This window comes from Thermobia domestica, chromosome 18 (assembly GCF_964235325.1).
Source record: "Thermobia domestica chromosome 18, izTheDome1.hap1.1, whole genome shotgun sequence".
Taxonomy (NCBI): domain Eukaryota; kingdom Metazoa; phylum Arthropoda; class Insecta; order Zygentoma; family Lepismatidae; genus Thermobia; species Thermobia domestica.
The window spans coordinates 131,450,536-131,477,192 of NC_137471.1; the positions used below are offsets into that span (position 1 = coordinate 131,450,536).

General features: G+C 35.0%; 1 protein-coding gene across 1 annotated transcript; it reads left to right on the top strand.

Annotated features, from left to right (window-relative positions):
• Positions 1 to 12,669: 12,669 nt before the first annotated feature.
• LOC145674778 (uncharacterized) lies at positions 12,670 to 25,696 on the top strand. Its single transcript, XM_081744982.1, has 3 exons — positions 12,670 to 15,206; positions 19,320 to 19,481; positions 23,645 to 25,696. The coding sequence occupies exons 1-3, from the start codon at positions 14,952 to 14,954 to the stop codon at positions 23,819 to 23,821; spliced, it is 594 nt and encodes a 197-aa protein (XP_081601108.1). The 5' UTR covers positions 12,670 to 14,951; the 3' UTR covers positions 23,822 to 25,696.
• The last annotated feature ends 961 nt before the right edge of the window (positions 25,697 to 26,657 follow it).

Genomic DNA, 26,657 nt, shown 5'->3' on the forward strand with positions numbered 1-26,657 from the left:
CGCTCACTTCTCCCAACTGGGCTCGCGCTCACTCGGGCTCCCGATCACTTCTCCCAACTGGGCTCGCGCTCATTCGCACTCGCGATCACTTTTCTGAACTGGGCTCTCGCTCATTTCTCTTAAATGGGCTCGCGATCACTCGGGCTCGCGATCACTTCCCTCAACTGGGCTCGCGCTCTCTTGAGCTCGCGATCAATTCTCCCAACTGGGCTCGCGCTCACTCGCGCTCGCGCTCACTTCCCTCAACTGAGCTCGCACTCACTCGGGCTCGCGCTCATCGCTCTGGACTGGGCTCGCGCTCACTTGAGCTCGCGATCACTTCTCCCAACTGGGCTCGCGCTCACTAATTTCATTGGGGCTCGGGCTCCCGCTCAATTATTTCATTGGGGCTCGGGCTCACTCGGGCTCGCGCTCAATTATTGAGCCCGAGCCCAGTTGAGCGTGAGTGCCGAACTCACGAACGTCGGGCTCGCGAGTTTGGACACCTATGATACAGACACAGACAATGACACGTAGAACCAGTCGTATTAACAAATGCTGAAACAAATCTTCAATTATGCGCTTATTCACCTAAAAATCATCTTCACTAACATGTCAGCTCATTAGGTGCGAATCCCCAGCGTGTACGTTAACATATACTTACGAGAGAATACCTATATCTCAGATTTTGAGTACAGTTTCAAACGTTCATTTCCGTATGCTGTAAAGGCAGTAATTGCTATGCTAATTATCACAAATTAAATGCAACTTTTGAGTTGCATAGACACAACCTACTAGGGAATGAAGACCATGTACTAACAAAGAGTACACTGGAAAATGAAATAACCTGTTATAACAAAAATTAAAATAAGATGATAATCGATACAAATGTAGAGGATGAATATGGCATGTCCGAACTTCGCCAAGTATGGTGGAAGAAGCTATTTGTTACTTCTTCTTGACCAACCGCTAAGAACATTTATAAATCCATATGTGGCTTTGTTATACGCAAATAATACATTCAAATTCACGAACATGACGAACTGGAGGGTACGAAGGTACAGTTGCAACTAACAGCCATAGTCATAATAATATAGTTCAACTAAACAACGTTGAAAATAGTGGATAATTAGGTTGTAAGTAGAAATGACCAAAACTGAATAGTTTGCATCGATCATTCCGAAGAAATTTGGAGTTGTACTGAGCATAGTTTGGGGGGAAGCGAGCATCCCCGGTGGGTATACTTCAGCTGACTTCTTTGGGGGGGAAGAAAATGCTATTGAGGGGAAAATTCCCCCTCATCTCTCCCGGTGATTCGCACCCTATATATATATATATATATATATATATATATATATATATATTAGATAGATAGATAGATAATTGGCTTGGGGCAATATGGTGCTAAGCCGCATTTGTAAAAACAAAATCTACCCTTTGCTGTTGACAAATTTGCAAAAATTGAGATTAGATAGCAGTAAATATCGTAAATGGTGTTCTTGCCTTCATTAATTTGTATTGTAGTGCAGCGATAAATTTCGTTTTTTTTTTCGGAACAATACGTATAAATGTGGCTTACAGTTATATTACTCCAAGCCCTTTATATATATATATATATATATATATATATATATATATATATATATATATATATGCAAGTGAATCCCACGTCTTGTAAGTCCATTAGATTATCTTTTCTCTCTCACTTGAAGAAAGAAAACTTTAATTTTTTAACGGTGACTTCCCTCCGGAGCAGCATCTACTTTTAATTACGTGTTTGCTGTTTGAAGGCATATTGTCCTGTTACAATACAGTAAATATGAAAATTTCTTAATTTAAGTCAAATTTAAGAGTACTAAAACTGAATTTTTGAAATTGTGCGTTGATTACAGCCTGTAATTTGTTAAAACAACACCTATCAAAGAAAATTACAAGTTAATGAAAGGTCAAGCAAGATGTTTGTGAATATGAAACTTAGGTCATAATATCACTTTGAGTCAAGAAGTTATATATGATAAGCATAATGATAATGATAATGATAAGCATAATGTGGTTCTAGTTTTCGATTCATTTTTACATTTCTTTAAGTATAAAAATGTCAGTTTTTAAATCGCATAACATAACGGAAAAAATAGTAGCTACATTATATAAAATGAGGTAATTTTACGAACTGCGTTAAAACAGGAAATACAATTATGTTTAAATATTGAGGTAGTTAGGGATCTCTTGCCTGTCAGATGTCAATTAACAGATTAATAATTTCCTTCTACAACAAGCAAGACTTTATTTTACATGAATTAAAGACCAAAATACAAATTCAGATTATGCACTTTCGCAGGAGACCAATCCGACAAGCTTGGAGCCTTATATAAATGACAGCGAGTTGGTACAAATGAAAAATACAACTTACGGTATAAATGTTAATTTTCCACCCATGTTGTGTAGATGCTGTCGATTACTCGACGAGATGCTGGTTGGTTGCTGAGATGATCCTTGGTCCACTCCCTTACCTATTTATATGTATAAATTTCGTCAGTCAGACCCTGAGGTTCTCCATAACAGCCTTGTTTGTTCACTTAATTACTTTTTACGCTACGTGACTGCCGGAGAACCTCATTAGTCCACGATAAGTGTGACTGTTTATCCAAAATTCTTTTGTAACCTAATTTAAGTACACATACACATTTTTTTACATATAATTACTAGAAAACAGTGTTAGTTATTTGACAAAAAACTTTTTTTGGTATATTCCTTTTTGCAATATGTTGAGCTTTTTTCTCTCAACTCATGTCATAGTTCCATTACAGTCCCCCACTGATGAGGAACTGTTCCTGAACATCACCGTAGTGTGTTTCACTCCTTTTTTTTTCTCAACTCATGTCATAGTTTCATTACACAACTGTGAGTTGAAAAAAAAGAAGTGACACACACTACGGTGATGTTCAGGAAAAGTTCCTCATCAGTGGGGTCTGTAATGAAACTATGACATGAGTTGAAAAAAAAAAGTTAGCTCAACATATTGCGAAAAGGAATATATCACAAAAGTTTAGTGAAATAACTAACATTGTTTTCTAGTAATTATATGTAAAAAATGTATGTGTACTTAAATTAGGTAACAAAAGAATTTTGGATAAACAGTCACACTTATCGTGGACTAATGAGGTTCTCCGGCAGTCACGTAGCGTAAAAAGTAATTAAGTGAACAAACAAGGCTGTTATGGAGAACCTCAGGGTCTGACTGACGAAATTTATACAATATAAAAAGGTAAGGGAGAGGACCAAGGATCATCTCAGCAACCAACCAGCATCTCGTCGAGTAATCGACCAGCATCTACACAACTTGGGTGGAAAATTAACATTTATACCGTAAGTTGTATTTTTCATTTGTACCAACTCGCTGCTATTTATATAAGGCTCCAAGCTTGTCGAAATGGTCTCCTGCGAAAGAGCATAAATTGAATTTGTATTTGGTCTTTAATTCGTGTAAAATAAAGTCTTGCTTGTTGTAGAAAAAATTATTAATCAGTTATTGACATCTGACAAGCAAGAGATCCCTAACTACCTTACTATTTAAACAATTATGTCAATCGACGAAGCTATCGTAAAATTTAGGATGTTTTGTGTGTGTGTTTTTTTTTTAGCAATTAGTATATGATTCCTCATTTGTCCGGAAGACGAGAATACATACCACTTAATCACATTAAATCAATATGAATATAAATGCCTGGTAATCCTTAGCTGTTTCGTTAGGTATGTGCTAAACTTCACTGTAATATGATCTGATAAATCCGTATGAAAATATTGTGACAAACAACACCAAAATCGAGTAGTGGCAAACTGAATGCTATCGTTTCAGAGTAGATTTCGAAAAATAAAATAAAATAAAATAAAATAAAAAATAAAAAAGGCTTTAAAGGAAGGAAGTGTGTGTGTGTGTGTTTCTTTAAATGATATTCTTGGGCACAAAGAGCTACCAAGGGAAATCAGTTCACGGGGATTTTTTTTTTCGTTCCTGAGTTGACATTTTTGTTGGATATATGCTAAACTATCAGAATGTGGTTCCTGTGCCGGTCCAGAAAATACACAATTTTCTTTACAAATATCGATAAATCATACTAAGTACTGGTACCAGTACCATGATTCTAATATCAATATTTGTAGATTGCATGCAGTTCTGTGTAGGAAGTGAAATGTATAAATACTAAGGGAAAACATTGCACAGAAACATTATGTTCCTATGTTCAACATATTTTTTGTATGTGGTACAAAGTATCCTGACCTATGATGTTACTTTGCACCAAAGTTTATATTATAGTAATCACGGTCATAGTGAATGTTTACAAATGCACTTGCACGAATGTTTTCCTTATATATCTAGCTATTATATGTTTAAAATATAATGTTCTAAATCATGACGTTTGTAAGTTACATGCGATTTTCTTTAAAATTCATTACATCTGCTGCAAAGTAACCCCGTCTTACGGTACTGGATGATCTTTGTCTTAAACAATATCACCTACTCACGAAGCTGTATACATTTCTTGGAAAAGCAATCAGAACGAACATAATGTTTCTGTGCATTCACTTTACGGTACCCAAAGAAAACCTTTTATCTGCAGCTATAACGCCTACAGGTAATCTATTAATGAAATCTAGGCCCTGATCCAGGACGGGCTCCTGGGAGGGAGGGGCAGTGAAAGATTTCTGCGATGGTCTGCCAGTGGGGAGCGTCGAATGACCCTTCGTCCCGTGCTGCAGAGATTTCTTTGAATTTAGTGCAGGTGTCTTCTGTGGTGCGTATTGTATTCAAATTTTAAAAAGTGGATCAAAGAATTTTCCACATAAGAAATGTATACCTTATAGGCCTATTACAAAGAGTATTATTGCTGGAATTTTAAACGAAATTTACTAAACTAATTTCGTGCAAATTACTAACTCAATCCTTTATATAAATTTTATATCTCTCTTTATTGTTAATAATTATAAGAAACAATATGTTGAAAGTTACTGTTGAAAATAACACTTTTTAAACCTCGTCACCGTTATCACTCTTACTATTTTCTCTACGAGACGAGAAATGTTTCGAGTCTCGTGAGCAACACTAGTTCATCCAAGTCTTAGATTTCAAACATCATTTCAGTGCTAAATGATCCGTATATAAAACCTATAAATTATAAAAGTAATTATAAGATCACAATGAAGAGCATATATAAACGCCTAAGATATTCAAATCATTACACAATATACTCCAATAAGAAATATGGTTTAAATGTTGTTAAATTACATCCTTCTTAGACTTCTCTCCTGAAGCAGAAGGATTCTGAGAACTATTAGATAAGGGAATACATTTTGTACTTAAATTTACAAAACGAGACGAGAAGTGAATCCTCGAGAATCCAGACAAGAAAGAAGTTTTCGAGAATTTATACAAGACGAGACAAGACTTAGGGTTCAGGAGAAGTGGTGTGATCACCAGTAGGAACTGACAAGTCATCTAATTTAGATTCCAAATGAATATAGAGGTTTCCCTTTCATAAACCTCGTTAAACTTAATCAGTCAACTAAGCTTTATTAAGCTGAACGAATGTAACTTATGCGTCCACATGTAAACGTTTATTTACAGATATTTCTCTCGAAGATGGTTTGAATTATGTTGTCCAAATTTAGCGCTATCATAATGATCGTGTATCTGGTTTCAAAATTAACTAGATAAAAGGCCCATTTAAGGGGTGTATGCCAACTTGACATCGAACAACTTGCACCAAATTTACTTAAAGCGGGCCATTTTTCACTTCCATTCTTGGCAATTTGCCGAACAGGTAATTTTGTCACCGAAAATTTTGTCACAGTAATTTCGTCAGTGGTAATTTTTTCACCAAAATATTAGCATATAGGTAATTTCGTCACCGGAAAATTTTACACAGTAATTTTGTCATCGGTAAATTTATCACCACAGCATTAGCATATAGGAAACTTTGTCACGAAATTTTTTCCCCTTTGTTGAACTAGGTATAAACAAAGTAAACGACCAAAACAGCTTATTTATCTTAATCAAACTTGGAAAATAATTTAGTTGGTGTTATATTGTCATTTTGAATTTATTCCTACATCCATATTAATATATGCATCTGTATACGAAAAACAACGTATCAGTCTCGGTCTTGTTTCGATCAATATTTGCAGCTCCTTCTTGACAAAGCGGTTAGCGTACGTACCTTTGGCGTGGTAGACCCGGGTTCGTTTCCTGGCAGGTTATGTGCTTCGGATCCCATGTTAAGCTATCCCACGTTCGCGTCTGATGTGGCCCCGCTGATATAGTCGCAAGAGCTTGAGCAACAGAAAATTTGTTTGAGATATCCTCGGTACCGAAAACCAACATTAAACCCCAATAAATACATTCCAACACTTTGCATTACATTATACTTGAATAGCCAGAGCACATGTCTTTGAAGCATGGGGTTCCAGGTTTGAATCTTGGTGGGAGATCATTTAAAAGTTTCAACTCATAACGGTAGCTTACATTCCATCTTAAACCGTAGGTCGACATCTCGTACAGCTTTGATCTTCAAAGGGACGCTAGATTCCAAGCCAACCAACTATGCAATTTATATTTTGATATTTTAACAAATACTCTGGTTTAATCTGATAGTTTTCCTTTTCCCATGATCTTGCCTTATACTGAAATTCTAATCTCTACCAATCGCTGCTCTGTTGAGTGAGCTGTCGGCTCGACTCGATAGTGAATGAGCTCTAAGCCGACCCGCTCGAGCCGTTCAGAACCCTAAACCCGAGCCGAGCAGTTTTGAACTTGTTTGGCCGGCGCTCTCTAACTTGTAACGATTTTTGGTTCGAGCCCAAATACTTGCTCCTCCAGAAATCAGACCCAGAACCACGTGAATAATGCCTTCCCTCCTAGACTTCACGACTACCGAAGTCAACTTTCAACTCGCTTTTAGTATTTAGATACAAATCGCCTATCTTTCATGTATATACACGGTGTTGTAATAATAATAATAATAATAATAATAATAATAATAATAATAATAATAATAATAATAATAATAATTTGTAGTAGCAGTATCATTGATAATAATTATATTGTCTATGTAGGATATCTGAAGAAAGTATTTGAAACTACACACAACATTGGGCTCGATTTGGCTCGACTCGACTCAAATTCGAGTCGAGTTTAGAGCCGAGTTGGAGGAAATTTTTCGATCCGAGTTTTCGAGTCGAGCTCAAATATGTCTGTTTCGAGCCGAGTTGAGTTTCAATGAAAACTCGCTCGAACTCGCTCGTGCCCATCCTTAACTGTCTCTCGTTCACGGTTTTGTTTAGGACTCTCAAGTAAGGCTCGATCGATATGTTGAATCTAGGTCTAGTTTCGATTTACTAAAGTCTGTCTCGTCTCGAAACTTAAAGGGGGGCGCGGTGGCTCAGTGGTAGAGCGTTCACCTCTGGTGCGTGGGGTCCCGGGTTCGATCCCAGCCCCCGCCAGGTGAACTTTGTGGTGGACAAACACCGTGCTCGTGGGTTTTCTCAGGGTTCTCCCGTTTCCTCCCACTTTCTTCATTCCACCATTTCACTCATCTCTCATCATCACCATCTCCTTTAGCCTAACCGGCATAACCGTGGGACGTAAAACTTAAAGATTTCATTTTCATTTTTCGAAACTTAAAGAGGAGAAACATGATACTTAGAGTAATCTCTTTCTCAGCATCACCATTGGAATATGTTACGTATGTTCAAGTTTAATTCTAGAACGTTTGGAGCAATTTCAACGAAGTTTGATACACATATGAGATACAATCACAACAATATTGTAAGGCAAGATATCTCCGGTCTCCCTAGCGGTGGATAGAAGGGTGACGTATAAATAATCGAGAACGACCTACATTCATGTCGAATACACATTTTTAAAGAGTCTCTATACTGATTGTTGAGAGTCCAGATGACATTTAAGCTCAAGTTTAGTCTAATAGAACAATAGATCTCCGTAGAACCTTATGCTAACTGTTAGAAATGAATAGAACTATTGAACCTACCAGAAATTTTGAAAACAAATAAATTGCACGTCAAATATACATTTCAAATATTTTGAATAAACTTTTATTCTTCCGTGTATACAGTTCAAAGACTAAACCATATTCGATTACCGATTAAAGAAAGAAAAAAAAACGAAAAAAAATAATAATTTAACGTCAAACCATTAAGGTCTTTCGGCTGAAGGAGATGAATGATTAATGAAAGTGAATGATGATAAAAAATTAAACTTTGTGCTCTCCTACTCTGAATCAAACCTGGAACCACGTACAACAAAGGAAATACGCGCTAGTCACTACACTAGCAGAGAAAATTGCTTATTGCACTCGTTCGAGTACAAAGGCTATATGACACGGTGACCTTCAATTTAAGGTAGAACCATAAGCACCGCAATAGATCAAATTTCAAGGCTCTCCTCATCAGGACTCCAACCCAGGACACGGTGTAAGGAAGGCGCAAGTGCATGATTGTAAATATTTTGCCGTAATTTAAATGTGTTATACGGTGTATTCATATAGTTTTTGGTCAAGAAGAAAAGAAAAGTTGTAAGCGGTTGTAGTTTTATTCATTGCTTATAGCATTGTTTCAAATTCTTTAGAAATAAATAAATAATAATAAAAATACAAAAAACTTCCACTGAAATCTAGTTACATACATTAATTCATACTATCCTTCGATATGACCAACAAACCCATGTGCAAAAATCCTGCTGCTCTGTAACAATAGATAGCAATTTCCAAGAATTGTCTCACTTCCCTCTATGCTCTATACCTTCAACCATAAAATACAAGCATCATATGGTCTTTGCATCTTTCGGAATGATGGGAGAATTTTGAAAACGCTACGTCTCATTCAGAGCTTACGAAGCAGAGATGGGTATTTTTGCTAACTTTCACTCACACTCACCTACCAAAATGAGGATGAGCGAGGGTGAGGGTGGCCCCCTTGAGAGCAAAAATGAGTGAGAGTTCCAATCTCTGGTTCAGACATCGTCAAGAATATGCTTTTCCTTCGTTTTGTAAAGTTTCTTCAATCTTCCTTTTCAATGCTGCACATGGAATGCGTTTCTTATGTTCTTGTCTCTGAAGCAAATGAGTCCACGTAAGCGCGAAGCGAGTGCGGGCTCGCGATCACACTCACTTCTCTCAATTGTGATCGCGCTCACTTGGGCTCGCGCTCAGTAATCTTAACTGCACTCGCGCTCGGTCGCACTCGCGCTCAGTAATCGTAACTGGGCTCGCGCTCACTTCTCTCTACTGGACTCGCTCTCGCACTCAGTTTTCCCAACAGAGCTCGCGCTCACTTTTTTTTAACTGGGCTCGCGCTCACTCGGGCTCACGCTCACTAATCTCAAGTGGGCTCGCGCTCACTTTTCAACTGGGCTCGCGCTCACTAATCTCAAGTGGGCTAGCGCTCAATTATTGAGTGCGAGCCCGGTTGAGTGCGAGTGCCGAGCTCACGAGCGCCGGGCTCGCGAGTTTGGACACCTATGGTGTGCAGTGACAGATAAAGGTTACGATCTAGTATCAAACAATAAAGAATGTAAGTTGGAGAAGGATAATGAAGTAAAATGTATAGGCATAAGAGTAGGAAAGTTATATAAAATGATGTTCAGGGTGGATTGCCAGTTTGAAAATTCTGCGCATGTTAGTGTAGCAGCAACAAAAGTAAAACTAACGTTAAAGGAATGGCATGAAAGATTGGCTCATCAAAATGCGGCACAGGTCCGTAACATTCTTGTGAAGCATGGCATTGATTTTGTAGACGAATTTTTTTCTGTGAGTCGTGCATGAAGGGTAAGCAACATAGGTTACCTTTTCAAAGTAGTCAAAATAAATCTAAAAGACCTTGTGAGTTAATACATGCAGATTTAGCAGGGCCAATGGAAGTTGAATCTCTTGGGGGGTCAAGATATTTTTTGCTGTTGAAAGATGATGTGTCTCATTACAGAACTGTTTATTTTTTGAAAAACAAAAGTCAGGTACAAGAGCATTTAGAAATTTTTTTGAATAGGGTGGAAAATGAAACAGGGTATAAGGTTAAAACTTTAAGAACTGACAATGGGTTAAAGTTCATAAATAGCGAAATAAAGAAACTTTTAGAACGTAGAGGAATCACTCATCAAAGAACAGTAAGTTACACGCCAGAACAAAATGGAAAAGCTGAACGTGAAATGCGCACAATCGTAGAGGCAGCAAGAACTGTTTTACAAGCTGAAGATCTGAATAAAGAAATGTGGGCTGAAGCGGTGCATCACGTAACCTACAATTTAAACCATTCAGGTACAAGGAAAAGTTCCAGTTGAAGTATGGTCAGGTAAAAATGTTTCGAAGGAAGAAATTGAAAATTTTCATGTTTTCGGTTCAAAAGTGTGGGTGCACATTCCCAAACAAAAAAGATTAAAGTGCGATTCTAAAAGCGAATGTGGTATTTCTGTGGGCTACGATTTGAACAGTAAAGGGTACAGAATTTTTTATCCTGGAAGTAAGAAAATCGATGTGGCTCGGGATGTTGTTTTTCAGCCGAACCAGGAAGTAAGTCAACACAAATCAGAATCCAGTAAAAATAATTCTCACATCCTAACCGAAACAGAAGATTCGGAAGCTTTAGAAGAAAGTCAACAGGGTCAAGAATGGGAAGAATCATCGGTACTGCAACCAGAAAGTGAGAATGAAGCACAGCTTCCTCAGCTCAGAAAAAGGGACAAAATTAAGGCTCCAACTTGGCTTAAGGACTACGAAACAGTTTTTGTTTGTGAAACAGATGAACCTACAACGGTTGAAGAAGCCATGCGGAGCAAAGAAGCAAATGCATGGAAAAAGGCAATGCAGGAGGGACTGAAAACACTTGAAGATAATAGTACATGGACAGTAGTTGAAAAACCCGAAGAAGGTGACATTGTGGATTCCAGGTGGGTATTTAAGAAAAAGAGAGATGAAAATGGACATGTGACATACAAAGCAAGATTAGTAGCAAGAGGGTTTCAACAGAAGAGTGAAAGTGATTCAGCAGACATTTATGTACCGGTTGTTAAATTAAGCACTGTAAGAATTTTATTAGCTGTAGCTAACAAGTTAAGGTTACCAATTTATTAAATGGACGTTAAAGGAGCTTTCTTAAATGGTGAAATAAAGGAAGAAGTTTTTATGATACCACCAAAAGGGTTTGAATGTAAACAAAATCATGTATTGAAGTTGAACAAGTCCATATATGGTTTGAAAAAATCTCCTCGAATATGGAATGATACATTCAGTAGTTTCTTGGTGAAACAGGGTCCAAAAATGATTATTGTTTGTATGTCAAAACCGTGAATAAGGAACGAGTATATTTGTTAGTTTTTGTTGATGATGTACTTATATTAGGGACTGAAGAAAATCTTGTTAGGGAGTTAAAAGAGAAGTTGACAAAAAATTTTCAAATGAAAGATCTGGGAAGGGCGTCCAATTACTTAGGGATATCCATCAAGATTTAGAACGAAGTGTTACAACCTTAAACCAAACAACCTATTTAAAATATGTATTGAAACGATTCAATATGGAAAATTGCAAGCCAGTAAGTACACCAATGGAACCTAATTTTGTCATAAAAGCAAGCGAAAAATCTGAAAGTCAAGAGTTAGAAAATAAAAGCAGACAAATTATAGGTAGTCTAATGTATGCAATGGTAGCTACTAGGCCAGATTTAAGTATACCTTTAAGCATTTTGAGTAGATATCAAAATTGTGCGAATAAAGAGTTGCTAAATGCTCTGAAAAGAGTTTTGCGATATGTGAAAGGTACTTTGAACTTGAATCTTGTATTTTGCGCTGAGAAAGAATCACATGTTGTACAAGGATTTGTTGATGCTGATTGGGGAGGTGATCTAAATGATCGAAAATCAACCAGTAGTTACATGTTTCAAATATTTGGAAGTACAGTAGTTTGGTGTAGTAGAAAACAAAATTGTGTTACTCTGTCATCAACCGAAGCCGAGTATATAGCATTAGCCGAAGCAACAGCAGAGGCAACTTGGATTTATAATTTGTTACAGGATCTAAAACTGCCTGAAATTTTTTATAAAGAAGTTCTTTTACTCGAAGATAACCAGGGAGCAATAAAAGCAGCTAAAACTTCCGAAACAACTAAAAGGTTAAAGCACGTAGACATAAAGTACCATTATGTAAGAGACGAAGTAGAAAAGGGTAAAGTTAAAATTGAGTACGTTAGTTCTGAGAATCAGATTGCTGATGGTTTAACTAAGCCTTTGAGTAAAACAAAATTTGAAAAATTTAAGTCTGGGTTAAAGCTTTCAGCTACTTCAAATGAGTAAATGTACTGTGTATAACATGTAGGTTGTTCATTTATCTACTAGATTTTTATTATATAAAAAAATATATAAAAATAAAATGAAAATTAGTGTCTGTGTTTAAACATTACATTTGAGGAGGGGTGTTAGATATTGCAAATATACCGCCTTATTCATAGTCGTTTTGAAGTATGATTAGCTTCATGCTAAAAGACTGACTTCTGCAGGGAGCATATGTAAGTCGAACGCTTTAGAATGGCACTAATCAAACTTCAGAAGGACTCTGCATATGGCCCATAATGTTTAGTTTTGTGTCTGGCAACAGTGGAGTTTTATTGTGTGTATTCGCTAGAAGAAGAAGAAGAGAGACTGACTGTCTCGTGCAAAGAGATGTGTGCTAAAATGGTAAAATAATTGAAAACGTTCTTGTTTGTACTTTTAATATTTAGATTAAATAAAACCATTAAATAATCAAGTTCCTGTGCATCATACTCCCAATTTTTAAGAAAAACATTACAAAGACGACGAACGTCTCGAGAAAGTAAATAATGCAGGAAAATTAATCAGGCAATAATTTAAATATTTTTTGTTACAGTTAGCTATTTAGACTGTATAAGATGGAACATATTGTAAAATTCATTCAAACCACTACTAGCATACCGCAGAAACGTGATCTCATCTGTAATCAAACCGGGAATCACTACCACGCACAGAGGAAACCAGTCAAAAAAAGCGTAATTTCTAGCTAGTTAATGTGGATAAGTTTTCACAGGTAAACGTATAAATTCTTGAAGGAAAATCAGATTCTTTTTCGATAGATTAGTAAAGCATTGAGCTTCGATCTTGTTTCCTATGCAGATTGTTAAATATAGTTTTAGCTGTAAATGTTCATATTAGTTTCTTGTTAATAATAATAATAATAATAATAATAATAATAATAATAATAATAATGATAATAATGCTTGGTAATGAGACTAGAAACAAAAAAATTACGATAATTTTATGACAAAAACTATAATATTTTCAGTTTTACGTACAATATCTTCAGATCATGTTGGCAACGCTGATTTTCCCCAGCATTTCTGGTCCGATTGCAGCGCCATGGTTAGTGATGGGCAGTGGGAATATTCCCGGTGGGAAGGAATTTAAAAATGGGAATATTCCCGGGTTTTTTCCCTGGCCTATAAATTCCCGGGAAGGAATTTATTTCCATTTCTTTACTTTGTCTTCCAAATTATAAGAACAATATGACTAATTACTTTATTTTAATATATTATGATTTACTTCCAGGTTTTAAAGAGTTTGGAGGTTAAAACATTTAAAAATATTTGACGGTACTTTATATAACTAATAATATGATTTTTTAAGTTTCATTTCCATTTACACAAAAAGGAAGGTAATTTTTATAATTGGGGGGCCAAAACTAGCAAAAAGTAGGATGATTTATGGAAGAAATGAGTTGATAGTGATGTTCAAGTAGTCAAGAAAGTATCGAACACATTTTGTTTAGGGCAGATGGGGATTTATACAAATCGGAAAGAAAAGAGGAAGTGATTTATGTGAGAAAAGAAAGTGAAATGTTGGTAACGAAGATAGAAAACAACGTGCCTTACGGGGCTCTAACCCGCCTTCATTCGCTAACGCTCGCTCTGCAATTCTGTCTGAATTTAATGTTGGCAACGTAATTTAACGTATGAAACCATAAAACAATCGCATCGGAATAGAATATCACAAAAAAGTAGGTGCAAAAGCTGCCCCCCAATGCTAAAGAACAGCCAAAATTAGCAAAGTGCTAATTTACAAATGATGAAAAGGGACCATTTTGTAAAGTAATTTAGAATTATGTAGAAATAGAGATGAAGTATTATTAATAAACCCTGAACCAAAATAAGTAATAGACGTCGGTCTGTCTCCTCTCTCTTTCTCGAATTTCTGAAGAGGTACTTGGACTTCTTTTACATGTTAATTAACGTATGGAATTACAAGGAATAGGTAGAATGAAAGGTCGTGTATGGCAATGTTACGTGCTAAAATATAAAGATAAATAAGTATCTTGCAAATTTAGTGAACATAAATATGTATGCGCAAATGTTGATAAATTGGTGAGACATGTATCTTCTAGCATTTACCCAATCTAATTGCTTCATAACATTTATAAATTTAATGTGTTTATAATATCAGTAATAGAGTCAAGTTGAGAAAATCCACTTACATATAAATTTAAACTGTTACTCTATAATTTTTTCACACATATTTAATTGATAGAACATAGGCCTATTATAACTAAATATACATTTATGCTTACCCTCTAAATATAATAAAGTGTTAATAAAGTAACACAGTACCGTTCAGAATATACATTTTAAAGAATCCTCTGTGGACAACAGTAATAATATGCTGTGATATAAAAATTAATTCAACTTTGAAATCATAATATAGTAATAGAATGCAATTTTCTTTCTGATTGAACATAAATTCCCATTTTGGGAATCTCCCCGGGAATTTTCTCAGGGAATAATCCCGAAAAATATCTTCCCGGGAATTTACCCATCACTAGCCATGGTGTGTTAAAAGGAAGGGAAAGATCTTGTGCTAATTACGCATGCTCTTGTTTTGTGTGGGAAATTAAATAGTATTAAACCAAAATGAGTTGGAGTAGAGATGCTATTATTATGCTAATTGAAAAGTATGAGGAGCATCCTTGTTTGTACAAAGTTAAAAGTCCTTTGTATCATAATAAGCATATGCGACAAAGGCTTTTAGAAGAAATAGCGACTGAAATTCCTGTTTTAAGGCCTACTACACCTGCTGAAGTAAAAACGAAGTTCTCTAACTTGCGTAGCGCAAAATTAGCAGAAAAATCCAAACTAGTGAAAAGAAGAGGAGCAAGTACAGACGAGGTAAGTTATGTATTTATCAATAGTAATAAAAAGAGTAACGTTTAAAGGAATTATTTAGGTCAAGGACGTGTGTAATTATAGAATCTGCTTTTGAAACTTGTTTATTACAAACTATACCCTAGCTAACTAGGGCACGTGTTTCAGGAGCTATCCTTTTAATGGAATATAACCGTGAAAGCATGTAATCTCATATTACTGCGTAGCATATTGTTTATAGCATATAAGTTTGCAGGCGTATTACAGATCATCACAAAGTTAATAGGGAGAGAAACCAAAGAGGTAGTTCAGAAGGCATGAGAAAACGCCCAGTTCCGTGGACATCATTGCAAGTTTTTAGTATGGTCATTTAATTTGTGCAAGGACCATACTTAGCTATTCATTTGTTTTGGTTGATTCCAGTTATTGGAACGTAGGAGTAATAGCAGGTCGGGTTAGCTTATGTTACGGTAATTAGGTGTGGCCCTTTCACTAGCATAACCTGGTGAGTGGTAGTAGTAGTAGGTTATCTTAACAAGTATGCCATCTACGGAACCTAACTCGGAGTCACTCAACTTGCGTAGCGCATTTGCTAGAGTTCCTTAACTTTATCTATTGCAAGTTGAGTATTAAAGACAGGCTTCTAGAACCTGCTGAGAAGGGATGTTAAACTTCAATAACCAAACCAAGATATAAGGGTGCTCGGGTCTAAACCAGTATTATTGTGAATACTCAAATGACAATCGAACAGTTTGATGATATTCACATTTCGCTGCAGTCATTTATTATGGCAAGGATCTAGATTTCAGGTCCACCCCTGCGGAGAAATTACGTGAATTATGACGAAAATCAACGATTGGAAAATTATTAACCTACCAAAATACCACTGACAGTTCTCCCCATTTAGTTATAATGGACGAATCCAACGTGCCCTGCGGGACTCTAACTAGCCCTCACTCACTGTCGCTCGCTGGGCAATACTGTCTATCTTTTCAGCAAGTGGTATTTTAATCCAGTTAATACTTTTCAAACAGTTAACTTTCGCAGTCGTATACGGTATGTGTAATTGTGTGTGGGCGTGTCTCTATATGTTACGTTATAACGGTTATGACTGCGCGTAAGAAAAGAATTTTTTTTTCACCATTGAATTTTATTTACTTTCTGCCAGAAAACGCAAAATGTAATGATCTGTAATGTAAGTAAAGTACTACCCCATTTCCCGGGGGCAGGGGCCATGAGTTTGTAAAATTTACAGAATAAATGTGTGATATAATTTGAAGAGAGTATTTCATAAGTAGTCAAAAAAGTAAGTACCCTGCCCGTGTGATCAGTATTTCATCAGAGAACCTTACTGAAAGTTCCACTTGTTAACTATACAACGTATAGGAAGGACGCTACCTTGGATTGCGAACAGGGTTAGCAAAAACCATGGTTTTTATTGAAAAAAAACAAAAAGAAAAAAGTTTTTTTTGTTTAAACCCGGTTTTTTTGGTTTAAACCAGGTTCTTTCATTTAAATAATTTACTCTATGTGTTTATATTTGATATAGACAGAAATTATTTTGTTTCGCCTTGGTGTTATTATGCAACAACAAGGTTATGCTGGAAGGCGTCACATAAGCTTAAAGCGGAATCCAAACCACTTCTCGACTTATATCCAAGAGAAATTGTCCATTTGGACACTGAACCGGGACTAATTGGTCACAAATGCGATTGCCGACTCACTCACGAAGGACTCCTGATAAAAATACGTTACTGATCTTTACATAGGCGTACTTGTTAATATAACTTTCAAGAGTCATTTCAATAGGACAAAAAGATAAACAGTTACACAAGTAGAATTATATATAAATAAGGAAACTCCCGCCTTAGCCATTGGGTAAATCCTGTTATTACTTTAAATGTATTTGTATATAAAATTTTAAGGTCAACGTATCATAATCGCTACGCTAGAACTGGGGTATTAAATTACAAATTTGGTATGTAGATATCATTTAATAAAATTAGAACAAAGTCAAATCCAAATTGATGTTGGAAGCTACATAGGCAGTTGATAAATTTTGCCAATTTCTATCAATAAGAGGCAAGCTTGGCTTCTTTATAAACAGGCATTCATTCAAGCAGAAATATGTATATATATTTTTTTCATTTCGTATGTTTAGGCTTAATATCCTTATGAAATATCAAGGTTATCACGGAGAAGACTTTCCCTTAAAGGGACACCTCGAATCGCTACTTGGTTTACACTTGAAACATAGGTTTTGTTCGACCGAGAATTGAACACGGGACCCTTTGATTAAAAGGTGAGAAGTAAATAAACCTAATGCGGATGGTTTGATATCTGGAAACATCACCATTAAGTTCACACGATTTAAAACATTTTTCTTTTTTTTTTTTGGTTTAAACCGATTGCTTTTTTTAAAAAAAACAGCTGGTTTAAGCCACCTTGGTTTAAACCAGCCAATCCTGATTGCAAAAACATCAGACAGCGTGAATAACTTATGTTTTACTGCACTTTATTTCGCACACAAAGTTTGGAACGCCCTTCAGCCGTTATTTATGCACAAGTGTGTTTGCGAGGTCGATGTCGGTCCGTCGTCTGACTAATGGAATGTAATCCTCTAAAAGTTGATCCAGTGGGTGCTCCGCTCACAAGAAACGTAATCCTCGTGTAGATTTGTTACAGAGTTGCTAATGGGAATGTTCTACGGCCGTTAAAGGGACTCATAAGTACCTAACTGATAGGATGGAATTCTCCAAAAGTTGACCCAGTGGGTGCGCAATTCCCAAAAGACCTCGTGTAGATTGGCAACAGTTTTTTTTTTTTTTTAATATTTCGTGAATGTAATACTGTAACCTTAAAGTGGAATAGTGCGTGAATAGGTGACTAGTAATGCAATTTCTTCATACGATTGGCAGGATGTGAACAGTGGACCAAGTGACGCGGCTCCCCCTTTATGAAACACTTTTTAAAATTGCAAGACAACAGTTCCCGGTGAAAGAATTACAAATGTTTTAAAATTGAGAATGCCCTCTCTCGCTAAGGTGAGATAGTACGGCAAGTAATTGGAAGACTCACTTTAGTTGGTCCTAATATTTTCTTCAACGTTGCTTTATAACATTAAGCGTTGATTCAATTCGTCACATTTTGCATCCATACACTGCAACAGGCGTAAATATTCTAGGTTAGATATATATATATATATATATATATATATATATATATATATATATATATAAATGTAATTTGAAGAGTGTAAATCTCCTGTACATAATTCTTCTAGTGTTTTCGGTCTTTATATAGGTCATATTTCAACAAACTTTATCAGTTTCAAGGTCAGAAACGCTCGATTTATTATTATTATTATGTTTTTAAGAGAAAGTGCGAAAAGACAGAACACATGCTAAGTCGCAAATACTCATCTCTTGATGTATATATTAAGCTACTTAAAGTGGAAGAATAACTTACACATATTGCATCCTTTTGTTAACTATAGTCAACGTATTAGATACTGTTGTGTGTGAGAAAATCTAATATTAAATAAACCAATGTTGGACTCACTTAAGCACACGTATTATCATTATTATTATTATTATTATTTTCGGCAAGGTGGTGTTTTGTGTCAGTCAACGAATTATAAGCGTGTTTTCTTCTACGCTCAGGAATGATACCGATAATATGAGTCCCCGAATCATTTTAAAAGTTCCTTAATGACAGAGTCGTTGAAACAACACGAATAATTTTAATAAAATGATAAGAGTGCATAAATGAGTTCAACATTGGTTATGTCAGATAAACATACTATCAATTAATTAACTAGAAATCTAATACGTTTGACATGCATTTCGAAGAATTAAACCCTTGAAAATCCTGGTTAGGATAATTGTCTCCCATACTGCGGAGGACGGTCATGTGCAAGGCTTAATTTTACGCTTAGTGGGGAGATACTTGCGCTTTCTTGACTAACGAATATATTTATGATAAGTATTTTAGAATACAGTTACTACATTACTATTAAATATGTAACTACATTTGAATTTGATATGTAATAGGTCTTCTACGAACCAAAATAGTGCATGTACACTAAGCTTTACATTTTAGGGTATATTCATTCACAAAGGTATTTTCTTATTACAGGTATACAAACCAGGTTTGTGGTACTTTGATTATATGAAATTTTTGGAAGACCACATAGTTCCACGAAAAAGTGTTTCTAATTTGGTGGAGGATCCTAATTCCTTTCTAGAATCAATATCGCCATCTGTTGAACTAATAGAAGGGATTGAAGTATATACTCAAGTAAGTAATATTTAAAACATGGTTACAAGTGAATTATAATTAATTACACTTACCTAGTGCCTTGCTCTTTTTCTAATTCTAATACGAATTTTCAGGAGTACTGCCTCCCTTCCTCAGGTTACTCCGTTTTCAGTAAACAACCACTACGTACTCTGGAGAAAATTGAAACACTACAAATATCTCAGGTTGAGTTTGTTCTTGTAAATTTGCTTTTGGCAGCAGAAGGTCACTTTGCGTTTTTAAAATCCTTTTGATTTCAAAGTTCTTTTAGTTATTGACAGTAGTGACGGCAAATGGCCTTGTGTTGTCACAAGCAGATTTACAGGAATAATCTCACAACTTTAGATACTTGTAGTGTTTCAATTTTCTCTAGAGGATGCAGTGGTTGTTTACTGAAAACAAGTAGTATTTTTAGAAGGATCTTAGAAAGGGGGGGCAATACCCCCTTCGTTTTAATATTAGAAAAAGATCAAGGCACTAGGTAAGTATAGTTATATTTCAAATTAATGTGCCACATAGTTAGCGTATAAGTTTATGGTTACAAGTGATCTATGGTTGATGACAAAATAAATCAGGATGGTACACTAGGAATTTCATGATACCACACCTTTATGTAACAATAAATTGTCTACCATGCAGCTATTTCCAACTGGCACATACTTATGATCTGAAATAAAATCACGGAAATTGTGCCTGTCTGTGTATTCATTTTTAAGTCATTTTGTACTCCGTTAGGGGGAAGGGAGAGAAAAGAATTTTTGAGAAGAGAAATTACTTCAGTTTTTAGGTTTTGATAAAATTTTCTCACATCTAGTTGAATTAAGTTTTAAAAGGTGTTAAATAGGAATAGCTTAAGAATCTTACTGTCCTTCAGTGACATTAGTGAATCATCTTGTAATTATAGCATATTTCGGACACAGTTCTTATGTGCATCATTTCAACTTAAAAGCATCCAGAAAATATGTTTAAAATAATAAAAAAAATATAGTATATATATATATATAGCCAAACGTGCATATTTAAAAATTCATATTTAGATTATAATGCCTTTTAGTTAAAAACCGCTATGCCATGGCAATCAAGATACGTTCAGTTGCAGTTATATTAAGTTTATATTTTAGACTGTTCCTTTAAATTTCTCCCAACTATTCTTTAATGTATTTTTCGTACCGTCGTTCAGATAAACATAGAGTTGTAAGCGAAATGTATTGACTGGTATTTTTTTTTCAAAGCGGTTAAAAAGATGCGGTTATAGCGTGCGTAGTTTCTGTGCTTGTGTTTCTGATTGGATCCTCAGTGGGAGTGCTTGCTTGGAATGAAAATGCGAGTAGTGTGCTCTATTGATAATGTGATCATGATGTGTTCCTAATTACCTAAAATTGATAGACTATGTACTCCGGCTAGTTTCAGAATTCATTTTAACGCACACTTTTTTTTAAATGAAATCATTGCTATGTTCGGTAATTTTGTTTCATAAAAAAAAAGAAAAGGACAGTACCAGTTAATGTTATCATTTGGCACGTAATAACCCTGAGCAAAATACGTGTAATATACAATCAAGCTTTTGATGTAGAGAGATGTACAAAATTTGAAGCAGGGTTTTTTAGTAAGAGTAAGAGTTGGGGTTATTATAAGTCTACGATACTCTTTGTATATATATATATAACAAGTTGGAGACTCGTCCTCTTAAGCTTCCAAGAAATATTTTTTCTTTCTTCTTTCATTATTTCTCCCTCTCCCTATCACAACATACACTTTCAATCCCAAATTAAAGATTAATTTTCTCAGTCCAATGGGAAGTCTGAAAGAAAGCGTAATTAGTATTTCATAAAATTCGGATTTGAATGAAAGTTGTTAATATGTTTTTGAGATGTAATGAATTGATGCATTGCATTATGAATGATTTCAGCCTCAAACAATTAAAATGTCTAGTCTCAAGCCAATTTCTTTCTTTCCCTTCTTTTTCTTTCTTCAGCTTTACGTAGTTAGAGTGATTGCGAAGTTTCGAACAGAATATTTTGCATATTGCTCCATTAAAGAAATTTATAATGAACATTGCTTCAACGTAGCAGGGTAGCTTGGAGAGTCACAACTTCTCATCTAATGCAAATATCTCCTAAACTAATGATCAGAATGGGTTCAAATTTAGTATTTTTGCTTATCGTAATAACGAAATTATTATTATTTTTAATGAACCCTCTACGTGAATTATTTCAATTTGTAAGTGTACGTCACATCATTTTTTTTATAAGGAAGTGTTTTTTTTTCTACATACTAAAATAAATAGCATAACGCCGTCATATTTTTGTAATTTAATTGTGTAATTACAATAACCAGAAATATTAAAGTTGAACCCATTCTGACCATTGGTTTAGGAGATTTTTGCATAAGATAAAGAGTTGTGACTCTCACGGGCCGCGTTTGCCCTCATTTTAGGGTGATTTTAGCTTCAGCAGTATGTATATATGGCATTGCGTGAAAGTCGATTAAGTTTTACCAAAGTTGTAGTCAGAAAATATTTTCTTGGTGTTACGTATATGACTAAAGCTACCATGGAATTGATTGTATCCAAATTTCTCCATTTGTTGATTACAAATGTATATTAAAATACTTCCATTTCCCGTCAAATTTTCAAAAATTCTTCCTTGGTGGTACCCTGCGTCGCAAACCCTATTCTGAGCAAAAGAATAAAGTTCAGATAAACAAAAGCACGTGGCTGTGAGCGAATTTCATTCCACTGGCATCTCTACTATTGACTTCTTGATGTGTTACGCCGTGTGACTCCCGCCATGAAAGTTGTTTAATTGGCGTTAGATAAGTGTGCGCGCGGATAGATGTTTTTTTTTTTCGATGAGCAGGTTTGTTTATTTCGACTCTAACCTTTCCTTGGACGCTGTATATCTACTGTCCAAGTTTCAAGTATCTAGCTTAAGCACTTTGCCCTGAACGTTAATTATTCAGTCAGTCATTGGAATTCCCATCATTTTTTCCCTTTCCACCTTTTTACCGCCTCTTCTAATAAAAATATAAAGGCTGAAATACGTCTATTTTTAATGAGAAGGCAAAACACCAAATTTAAAGTGTCGAACATCAGGGAATTTGGAGATGGAGCCATGTAATTAAAACACTTCCCACTCCACTTTCCCCCCTTTTTCCATCGAATTTCCAAAACTCCTTCCTTAGTAGTAGTATACGTCACAAATCCTATGAGCTGTGCAAATTTCAAATTTCTAGCTTAAGCAGTTTGGACTATACGTTGATTAGTCAGTCACTCATAACATTGCCTTTTATATATTTATAGGGATAAAAGGACAGTGCATGGTTTGTATGAAAAGTTTTTTATATTTTTTAGATTGCGATTATTTGTATTCATAATGGCCGTTGGAATCCAACTCTTAAATTTGAGTTATCTTTTCGTTCTTGTGGAAAATGCCTGAAGAGACTATAGTTAGCCACTCTTCATGCGTTGGAATAGGTAATATTGCTCTCGAGTAGAAACGGTAATAGATATAGAGAAGCGGTTTTCGGCAATCGATTAAATGTTCAAAAAATACCTTTGAGTTCCATACTTAACACTTCCGATTTCAATACTGATTTTCATAGAACAAAAGCGTTAAGAGATAGTGATAAGTCGTTTTCTTGTGATCGACTTAGCGTTCTAAGAAGAGGTTCCAACTTCTCTTTTAACTCTCTAATCTGACTGGAAGTGGAAGAGATCAACGACTTTCGGTTTTAATGTTAATCGTTATTAATTGAAAACGGTAATATATAACGAAAAGCGGTTTTCAGTAATCAATGAAGTGTCCCAATAATATATTCTATCTAGATTGTAATCCCTTTAGTAAAACTGGAAGTGATAGAATTCAACCACATACGGTTCAAACTTTTGTTAGCTATTAAGTTAAAACGGTAATAGAAAGCGAGAATGAGTTGTCTGCAATGAGTTAAGTGTCCCAATCTTGTATTCCTTCTATCTCTAATCTCTCTAGTAAACCTGGAAGTGTCAGAAATCAACTACTTCCTGTTTTAACGTTGATCACTAGAGTAAAAACGGCAATAGAGCATCTTCCAGAAGAACGGCTTTTCCTGTATTTTAGGATGTACTAGTTATTTTATATACTATGTTTCTTTTGTAACTAATAAGCATTTATGCTTTTCTTCAGGAATTTAATACAGCGGAAGATGAAGCAGTAGCACTATCCCCCGGCAGCGTGGAAGAATCTACACCAATTCGTAATCGGGCCACCCCAAAGGCAAAGCGCAAGAAGGAAGACGAACTTGTAGCAGAAGCAACAAAGTTCTTACAGACATATGCTACAGGATGTAATAACGATCGGTAAATGGGCAATTTTGGCATGTTCGTTAATAGCAGACTAAATGGAATCAAGTCCCCAGCAACGAGGCTTAAAGCTGAGCATGCCATAATGAAAATAATTATGGATACCGAAATGGAAGATGTAGAGAAAACTGGTTCATGAGTGCTGCCTACCATTACACATTGACTGCGTGTGACTATTTGTGTAGTACGTTAGGTCCGATAAAAATATATATCAATATGTTTTAACTCAGAGAGGATGTATAGATTAGTTAATTTTTTCTTTTAGAAGTTATATAAGAATATTTGTATGTCTAATGCTTAAGTTGCACTACTTTTTATATGGATGCTAATTTAGTACATTTTTTGAGATATTAAATTATTGCTTACTTTGGACTATACGTTTTCCTACTGCTTCAAATTTTCCGGTTTGGCTCGACCCTTTCTCAAGAACTAAAAATTTCGCATTTCAGAAGTTCTTGAGAAAGGGTTGAGGCAGACTCAAAAATTTGAAGCGGTAAAACAAGAACTCAGGGCTTCCAGCTGTTCTATTTTCCTATATTTTTGAAATTCGTGTATATTTGTCCTATATTTTAATCTTGTCCTTTACTTTTTATATTTTTCATTGATTGAATTAATAAAAATTAAAGCCAAGGGCAGTTCTAGTAGTGATTTAAATTGCTGCATGTAAGCAATATGCTAAAGGAGTCGTAGTTTTTTTTTAAAATTTTTTTATAGGAACTAATCATTAATCATTACTATTATATATATTTTTTTTAAATCCTCTCTACCCATGTTTATTTCTTTCCCTATGTGCTTATTTTTTCTTCATGAAGCTTAACTGAGGAACCTTCTCATTCTCCAGTTTGTTATAATGCAAGCTATGTTAGCATTTTCTTTCAGCAGTGTCCATCAGTATTGGCTCGGCATTGAGGTGTGTTGGTATTCACCAACATATCCCAAAAACTTCCAATATTGCTGTACATAATATGTAAAGTTCATACGCGTCCTGAAAATCCTAAAAATGAAAGTGTCATGAAAACGTACTAGAAAACAGAAAAATTGTGAAAATCCTGGAAATGTCCCGAAATTAATGCTGTATAACAGTTGTTAGAAGTGTATGTTATAAACTATAATTCGCAGAGCTATGATGAATGAAATGCTGTTACATTATTTATTTCAGAGGAAAATACGTTGATCAAAAAATTCAGTGTTTAATTAGATTCAAACATTTCATTACAGAAAAATAAGTTATCTGTCTTCTTTCATCATTAGAAAAATATGAATTAATGAAGTTAATCTCTAAATAAAAGAACAAGAAGGATAATAGGAATTTAGAGAAATAGTTAATAGTTTTGGTGCTTTAATTAAATTTATATTCAAAATTATGTATGAATAACGACATGTAAAAATTGTTAAATACCATGGTAATCCTATAAATATAAGTTAAGTTTTTTTTCTGAGGTAGTACGAATGTTCTGAATTCTGACAATATTGGAGCCTTTTTTTAGTGTTTTTACTATTTTTAATATCTTGTGCAAATTCTATTGTTTGTACAAAACTCATAAAAACAAAAAGGAACGTGAAAATTGTAATTCAGAATGTATGGACAGGTGGTACTTACAGTTGCATTACTAATGTGTGTTCTATTGTGTGTATATGTATACTATTTTATAAACCAAACTGTCCTATATTTTTCAACGTTTTGCTGGGAGGCCGGAGAATGGTACAAGGTAATCAGTAATTTAATATTTCGCTACTTTCAAAATGTAAGACAAATTTAAACTTTGTTTATACTTTACTATTTTTTTCTTTAATTCTAATTTTTTTTCCAAATCTTGTAAAGTTCTTCTATGTACTCTAAATATTTAGAATTAAAATGTGTGAGAATACATTTGCTAAAGAAAATTCGAAAATTTTGTGTTTTATCTTACAATTTAAAATTATCCCTTTTTTTTTGAAAAATCGCGTGATGCAACTGTTGTCAAAAGCCATTTGATTGACTGAAGTGTAATGTATGTTTTCAGTACCGTCAATACAGTACCAGTCAAACATTTAGACTCACTCCTGGATTTGTTGGAAATGCATAAATAACACGAGTTGTATTTCACAAATAACAACGAAACAGCTTTAAATTGAGAAAGAGAAGTGTAGTTATTTCGTAAAACGCATAATATTAAGTACAAGGAATGATTTTTTAAAGTTTTTTTTTTCATTTTTGAGATATCCCCCTTTTTACTGAATTATACCAGCACATATATTTTGCGTTGTTTCTTTTCATTTTTGCAATAGTCCAGGTGAGATTTGGTTGACAGCAACTTTGTACAGATTCCCAAAGTTAGTCTTGATTGGTAAATTGCATTTATCGAATATTTCTATCGAATTCATCACACAAACAGTTCAATTGAACTTAGGGCAAAAGTTTGAGGAAAATATTGTGTATTTCAATACTTTTTGCTTCCCTTTGTTACAATTTAGTTGCTGCATGATTGTGAATAATTTTTAGTATCCTTATCCTCTAGAAAGCAAATCCTTCACCCACTATTCTTTGTTTACATGGAAACGCGTGACGCTCCTAAACGTCGTTATAAATTTGTAATCTATAGTTCCCTCTATCCGTACGAGATCTTCAACGTTTCTCCTTCAAAATAACACCAAGTCATAATTGACCCTCCAACATGCTTAACAGTTGGTATTATGCATTCGTTTGTCCTCCATTTAAACATCAAACAGCCAAAATACTTCCTATGATCTTGAAGCTTTGCTGGAGTCGACTATTAATCCAATGTTCTCGGGATTGCTGCCAGAGTGAGTGTTGCTGTGCTGAGCTTTCGTTACCATACAGCGACAACATCTTCAGA